This window comes from Ursus maritimus, unplaced genomic scaffold (genome assembly GCF_017311325.1).
Source record: "Ursus maritimus isolate PB19 unplaced genomic scaffold, ASM1731132v1 scaffold_33, whole genome shotgun sequence".
Taxonomy (NCBI): Eukaryota; Metazoa; Chordata; class Mammalia; order Carnivora; family Ursidae; genus Ursus; species Ursus maritimus.
Genome location: NW_024425897.1, coordinates 10,168,772 through 10,176,641, shown reverse-complemented (window position 1 = coordinate 10,176,641; position 7,870 = coordinate 10,168,772). Strand labels below are relative to the sequence as shown.

The 7,870-nt window shown below is 52.3% G+C and overlaps 1 protein-coding gene across 1 annotated transcript in view; it reads left to right on the top strand.

Moving 5' to 3' along the window:
- The first annotated feature begins 1,235 nt into the window (after window positions 1-1,235).
- TBC1D10A (TBC1 domain family member 10A) overlaps window positions 1,236-7,870 on the top strand; it is a 29,942-nt gene continuing 23,307 nt past the window's right edge. Inside the window, exon 1 of the mRNA XM_040619732.1 lies at window positions 1,236-1,498. Within this exon, the coding sequence (XP_040475666.1) occupies window positions 1,290-1,498 (209 nt within the window). The 5' untranslated portion in view covers window positions 1,236-1,289. The remainder of the gene's footprint in view (window positions 1,499-7,870) is intronic.

Below are 7,870 nucleotides of genomic sequence, written 5' to 3'. Positions count from 1 at the left end.
TTCAGTTTAACTGTAAAAATGGGACAAAATTGTATCTACCTCATTGCACAAAGATGATAAGAGATGTGACCAATTTGGAAAACAGCTTGCCAGTTCCTCAGAAGGTTAGTTACCATATAACCTAGCAATTCCCACTCCTAGGTATTTACCCAAGAGAAACCAAAATATATGTCCATACAAAAGCTTGTACCTGAATGTTGTTTCCCCAAAATGGAAACAACCCAAATGACTATCACTGACAAATGGATAAGTAAAATGTGGAATTCACATTTGGTAGAATATTATTCAGGCACAGAAAGGAATGAAGTACTGATACATACTACAACCATGGATGAACCTTGAAAACACGCTGAGTAGAAGAAGCCAGACACAAAGGCCACATGTGGTATGATTCCATTTATATGAAATGTCCAGAAAGGGCAAATCTATAGAAATAGAAAGCAGATTTGTGGTTGCCAAGGGTGGGGAGTGACTGCTAAGGGATAGGAATTTGTTTTAGGGGTGATGAAAATGTTCTAAAATTAGGTTGTGGTGATAGTTGCACAACTCCACAAATATGCTGAAAACCATTGAATTACACACTTTAAACGGGTGATTTTTGTGGTAGGTTAATTATGTCTCAAGCTGTTGGGGAAAAGATTACAAGAGAAAGTAGGTAGAACTTGGGACAATGAGTAGCTCAATAAACGTTGGTCATTATTCTTATTAAATTGGTCTCCCAAGAGCTAATTTAAAGCCCTACAAGAGGCGGAACTTCTAACTCAGCCTGGGCCAGTCCCCGAATCCCGAATCTATCCTGGGTCTCCTCAGAGCTTCTCATAAATGAATGGGTGAAACTATCCCTACCCATATCTCTTGGGTCTCCAGAGGCGCCAGGGGTTCAGGAGGCAGATGCGGAATCCCCAGCGCACTCTCTCGGCCTCTGACTGAGCGGCGCTGCAGGTGACCGGCGGGCGGGGGCAACCCGGAAAGGCCCTGGGAGCTCTTTCAGGTAAGCTCTCTTGATTGACAGCCCGGGGGGGGAGGGCTCCCAGTGACGGCTGCCCCGCCCCCTCACGTCGAGTCGGTTGGCGCCAGTCTAGGGGAGGGGGCGGGCCCTGGGGTCGGCGGCGCCCATTGGGCGTGGGGGGAAGCTCCCGGGAGGGCCTAGGGCCCCGCCCCTGGCCTTGCGGTGGCCAATGGGCGCGGCGCGTGGGCGGGGCGTCGGCGGCGTCGGCGGCGGCCCGGAGGCTGAGGCGGCTGAGGTGGCTGAGGTGGCCGCTGGGGCTGAGCCGGCGGGCGCGGCCGGGATGGCGAAGAGCCGCGGAGAGAACGGGCCGCGCGGGCCCGCGGCCGAAGGGAGTCTGTCGGGGACCCGGGAGAGCCTGGCCCCGGGCCCCGACGCCGCAGCCACCGACGAGCTCAGCTCTCTCGGCTCGGACTCGGAGGCCAACGGCTTCGCCGAACGCCGCATCGACAAGTTCGGCTTCATCGTGGGCTCGCAGGGCGCCGAGGGCGCGTGAGTAGCGCCGGGGCTCGGGACTTGGGGCCGGGGCTGGGCGCGGAATCCGCGCGGGGGCCTCGGCGCGGACAGAGCCACCCTCTGGACGGACGGACATGTTCCCCTCCCAACCAGTGACCAGCGACCCCTCCCCTCCCTGCCCTACCCCCACCTCCTCCCCAGGCCGACTGACCCGCCCCTCACTTACGAGCCCGCTTCCGACCTAAGGACCGACAGGCCAACCCTACCTCCCCCCTGCCCCCGCCCTCCAGCCACATTGACCCGCCCCCAGGAAGCGCCCACAGTGCCCTCCTCCCAACTGCGGGACAGAACGACAGACACCTGGCCCAACCCCACTGCTGCCACCACGGCCTTGGGCCTGATTGTGCCACCCCTGGGAGGCTCACAGATGGCTGCCCCTCCCCCGACAGATATCCTTTCTACCCCCATCCCCCAAGACCCGCAGACGCCCTTCCTCCACCCTGCTACCCCACACCAGGGAGATACCTTAGGCAGACAGACTTCAAAGGGACAGACTGACCTGCCCTCATTCCACTCCTGGACAGACTGACCCTTACCTCAAGACACGCAGACTTCTGGGTGGACTGGACTGACATTGATCAGCTCCCTCCCAGACAGTCCCACCCTGGGGTGGATAGTCCCTTCCCTTCACGGAAGGGTCACAGAGTGCTCTCCTCCCCCTTCAGAGGCAGATTTCTCTGTCACTGGCAACAGGTGGGCAGACACTCCTCCTTCCCAGTACCCACAGGGTGACTGACAGTGCCTCACCTCCAGGACAGACCGTTGGCTGTCTCTGTGTATGCTGTGGAAACACCTACCTCCTCCCACTACACAGACTCAAGGGGGCAGTCATGGAGACAGCAGGGTCCCTGCTGGTAACACACCCTGATACCCCACCCCCAGAGCATCCAGGACCCAGCTAGCAGGCAGAGAAATGTGAGGCAGTGAGGCAGCATCTTCTCTCCAATCTGGGTTATTGGGCAGCCACACTGCCCCACAGAACCCTCTGAGCGTGGTTCTCACAGAGATCATATATGTGGGCTGGCAGTCCCCTTAAGAAGGATAGACTCCAGACCCCACTGCCATCCCAGCTGTCCTGTCACATGAGACTAGTGTTCTGCAGAGAACTGACAAGCCTTCCTCGTGATGTGCCTCCCCTTCAACAGAGAGCCTCACACAATTACCTGTGGCGGCCCACAGGACTCAGCCAGGACCCTACTCCAGATAGTCCTTTCTCCCCTTCTCTGACTGTCCAAGGCTCCGCCAGCCTCTCTTCTGACTTATGAAGGTGACTTGACCAACTGTTAAGAACCCCACCCCACACAAGCAGCCCCATAAAGGTCACTTCCGGGATTTTACCCAGTCCTAAAGCCTCATATTTACCAGGCCTGCTTCTCCTTTGGAGAAATGTAGCTCCCTCCTCTGCAGGAGAGTTCTCTCCTACCCACTGGATCTGTCTCCTCCAGCCTCTTCCCACTTGCTCACAGCAGCTAAATCTTGTCCAGTACAGGACATAGAGAGCACCCCTTATTCTGATGCCTCACCTTGATTTGATGCTTTGTCACAGCTCCCCCGGGATTAGCTTGCGGAAAAACCAAAGGAGACTTAGGGTATGTTTTTTGAATTGAGGAGCAGTCATTAGGGATCAGGGCCTTGAGAGGGATGGGGTCTTGAGAAGTGGGAAAGGAGTTCTCAGTTGCATTTGTGGGTTCTTGGAAGAGCTCAGATTTGCTGGTGAATTCTAGGAGATAAGAATTCCTACTACATTCTTACAGGCAGTTAACCAGATATCGGGGTACAGTGCAGTGTGATATAGTGGGAAAAGGCCAGACTTAGGGAAAAAAATCACACTTGTTGGCTGTGTGACCTTGGGCAAGATCCTGAATCTCTGAGCCTGTTTGCTCACCATAAAGGGCAACACTAACATGTACTCCCAAGAATACTGTGGGGATTAAATGAGCTCAGGTATATGAAGGTGCCTAGCACAGTAGTGGCCTAGAAAGTGGCCAGGTAGTGGCCTAGAAAATGTTAGTTTCCTGTCTTTTCCTTCTAAGGGTCTGAGAATTGATGAGAAGAATGAGGGCATACCTCTGGTATTTATGAACAGAGAGACGCCCCAGTGGGAGCACCTCCCTTTGGCTGTATTTCCCCACCAGGCAGCCAGACATCTGTCTTCCCCGCACTCCAGCCACAAACCCAGGCTTTGCAGATGCCCTCTACATCACTGGTGTTTATAGAACTGGGGCTGAGGTGGGATCCCAGGTTCCCTCCTCCTCTCTCCCTGCCTCACTTTTTTGACCCTGTTGATCAACCTAAAATCTCTGGTGTCTGAAAGCTTGGCTGTTCCCTGCTTAGTTTATATTGTGGTTCCAAAGAAGCCAAAAGTAAGTCCCTGCCCAAGGCCAGAAGAGGGGAAGTTATGGGAAGTTTCAGGGTGACTGCCCTACAGCTAATCTCGTGCTTAAGGGCTAGGAGTCCATATGCTATCCCAGAGAAGTGAAACATTAGCACTGATGGCTGCAGTGGAGAGGGCAGGGACTCTGGCTCCAGATTAAAGGTCCATTTCAGCCACCCTGGACCAAAGGTTGTCTCAAGATGGTCAGTTTTGGCAGTTGGCAGGGGCTTAGGGGGTAGGAAAGAAAGCAGATGAGAGGCTACCCTGCTCGGGTGACTGTTAGGTGCCTGGCATGAGTAGATCATAAAATCGTAGACTGTTGAAACTGGAAGGGATCTTAAATTTAGCTCTTGCTTTTACAGATGAGGAAACTGAGGCTCAGAGGGGAGAATCACTTGCTTAAGATCACACAGCATATTAGTTGGAGGAACCAGGACTTGAACCCAGGGTTTCTGACTCCTGGGTCAGGACAGTTTTCACTGCCTTCACCATTCATTAATATGGACTATGGCCCCAGCAGAAAATCAGGTGCTGGATAGGTAGAACAGAAGGTTCTCAGCAGGAACCTGCCTGCCCTCATCTTCCCTGACTTAGCTCAGTAGTGTAGGAGGCTAACAAGGACGGACCAGCAAGGGTAAGAAGACGCTGTCATCACTGGTTTATCAGACTGATCAGCTTGAGGGCTGGGACCAGACTTATTCAACTTTTTCTGTTCAGGCCTGCAGAGAAGTAAATGCTCATTTAGTATTTATTTACTGAATGATATTTACTGACAGACATTTCAAGTGAGAAAGCTGAAAGTGACCCTAGAGATGGCTGCTATCATACAGATAGGTACACTGAGGCCTGAGAGAAGTGGTTAGCCTCACCTCTTCTGTCTGTTAGGATCAGAGCCAGAAACTGAACCCAGAACTCCTGATTCCCAGCCCTAGGCCCTTTCCACTTCTTCACCTTGTCTGTCTTTTGAGCCTGTTCTACAGTGAGCCTGTGGTAGTCCCTGCCTGTTCATGAGCAGTAGCCAGTAAGTGAGGAGAGACAAGAAAGCAACCAGCCAGCGAAGGGTCCTGCGGCTGGCATGGACACAGACAGAGGTGCTGGCAGCATTAGTTCTTTTGGCTTGGCTGGGGGCTGAGCTGGTTGTTGAAGGCCACTAAGGACCAGAAGAGGAAAAAGAAGTGTACTCAGCAGGGAAGGGTGGGAAGAATGATGTTACCATGCCTGTCACTTTGGGATAGGAAGAACAGATCTATATGGGGAGGTTCCTTCTGTAGCATAGAAGAGGTGGTCAGGAAGGGAAAGAAGGATACCAGGTCTCCTGGCCCATGGGAGATGGCCTGAGAGAAGTGGGTTCCTGACTTCCCTCTTTTCCCATGTGATTACGAGGACTGGCCTCCAAAGGCTGGAGCTTCCCACCCAGTTTTAGTTGCTCAGTGCTGCAGGCCAGATGAGGTGAGGAGCTATGCTTTCTGGGATCCCGTGGGTGTTAGCTTCCTGCTAGGGGAGAGAGCTGGGTCCAGAGAGAAACATCTGGAACAGTAGTATTGTCTTCTGCTGATTCAGTTGTCCTGTCCCCTGGGCCCTCCACTATTCCTAGCCAACTATGGCAGCCCTGTGGCTTTGGAAATCATAGAACTGGCTTAATTGGCATCCCTATAGTTTGGTCTGTGCCAGTTTTTGTTGGGGCAAGGCCAGGGCCCTCCTGGCAGGCCAGAGCCTGTCTCCCTGCCTTCCCACCACCTTCTCCAGCTTGTAAGCTCAGAGCATCCTCTTTTCTTGAGCTATTATGGTTCCCAGGAGAGCATGGAACTGGCAATGGAGTAGTCCCTGGGTGGTCCATCTGGAAGGAGGCAGCGGCACATGTGGAGCTCTGGTCTGTGACTCTAGACCACAGGCCGTCCATTTTCTCTTTCTCCAGCTTCAAAGGAAAATCCGGTTTGGTGGCCTTGTGGGTGTTCTCGGGCCTCAGACAAGATTTGACTTGGTGGAGCAGGAGGCCAGTGTACCAGCTGCTGCCCTGGGAAGGTGCCTGTGTGTCCGCCTGCTAGGAAATCCTAAGCTGTGGGAAAGAGATAAGGCAGTGGGGCCTACTTGATGTTTTGTCCTCCCAGCATCTGGGTCTGAAACAGGACCTCCAGAGGACCAGTGAGGCCTGGCTCTGGTCCAGCCACCCAATCTGTTTACACTGAGGTGGGGGAAAGAAGATGCTCTGTGTTCCCTCTTCACACAAACTCTGCAGTCTGGTTGTCTCTGTGACTTTGAACATTTTGCTTCACTTTACTAAGCCTCAGTTTCTCACTGTGAAATGGTTGTGGTATCTCACTGCAAAATGGTGATTTTGCAGGGGTTTTTGTGAGGTTTACAGGAGCTGATGTTTGAAAAGAGTCTGGCACACTGTAGGTGCTCAATGATTGTTCTTGCTTCTTTTGTTTTTAAGGGTTTTTTTTGTTTTGTAATCTCTATACCCAACGTGGGACTGGAACCCATTACCCCAAGATCAAGAGTTGCATGCTCTTCTGACTGAGCTAGCCAGGCACCCCTGTTCTTGCTCCTTTTTAAGATTGGAGTGGCTAGTGTTCCTGTCTTTTCATTTTCTACTTTCATCTCTAGGTATGATGAGGAGTGTCAGTGAGGTTCATTCCCCTGTGAGCAGGAGTGAACCGCAACCAATGTTGCACCCTCACTTTCCCCTGAGAGGGGTAGTTATCCCCATTCTATAGATGAGCACACCAAAAATCTGAGAAGAAAGTCCCCAAGGTTTTCCAACTGGTAAATGGCAGAACTAGGACTAGAACCTGTTTCTCAATGCTAAATTCAGTGACTAAGCCTTGCTCAGGTGGCAGCAGGCAGATGACAGGTGCTCACTAGTCCTTCAGGCCCTCACACCCAGAGCAGGAGTTAGCAAAAACTTGGCTACCTCCCCATCCTGGTGTCGAGAGCAAGGTAGGTCTCAGGACAGAAAAAGTCCACAGCCAGCCAAGTCAGAGAAGGACCCACTGAGAAAGATCCTTGGGGAGGCCCTGGAAGCATGGCTGGCTGAGGCCTGGTCTAGCCCTCCCATAGGTCAAAGTCCATGCTGCATTGCTGTTGACCCCAGAATACTGCCTGATGGTCATTTGACTCTGATATCCATTCTGTGCCTTTGTTTCTTTGTAGCTAAGGCAAGGACTATCTTCCCTGTACAGGTGAGGAATCCAAAGCTTGGAAAAGCCTTGTAGTTAGTTAACAGTGGAGCCAAATTAAGGAGGAATCCCAGATCTTCTGATTCTCAGCCCACTGCTACCCTACATGTCACTCACTGCCCATTCTCTTCCTGACTCCAAGCCAATTGAGCCACCAGGCTGGGATCCATTGTCTACCAGAGAAGAACCCAGCCATCATCCACCCATTGTCAATGCCCTAGCTGATCACTTTATCCTGCAGGCAGTACATGTGAGGGGGAGAAGGCCTCCTTTAGCTGCGTTGCTCTCCTGGGCCCAACGACCCTCCCTGGCAGGGAGGGAACTGCCTGTCTGCCCCACTGGCAAACCAACACTCCTGATGCTTCACCTGCTTAGAAGCCTCCTATCCAGGATTTCAGAGCAGCTGCCAACTTTGGCTTTATTTATCTCACCTTTCTCTTTCCCTTCTTCATCCCACCCGCTCTCTACATGCCCTCTGCAGCTCCTCAGAGACTGTCATAGCTTAGTTCTTCACTGCTCATCAGGTAGAAAAGTAGGCAGCAGACTCAGGAGACTAGGAGAGAAAGCCAAGGCTTACTTTTGCCAGCTTATCCATCTTCGTAGTGAGTTTATTTATCAAACATTTATTGAGCACCACTCTGCCAGCCGCTGTGATTGGGACAAGGGATACAGAACTGGACAAGGCATTTGTGTCTTTTTGCCCTCAAGAGGTTCACAGACTTGTTGGAAAATAGAACCGCAAACAAATCATTACAGTGTTGAGCAATAAAGGTTATAATTGAGGTGTGTGGTTGC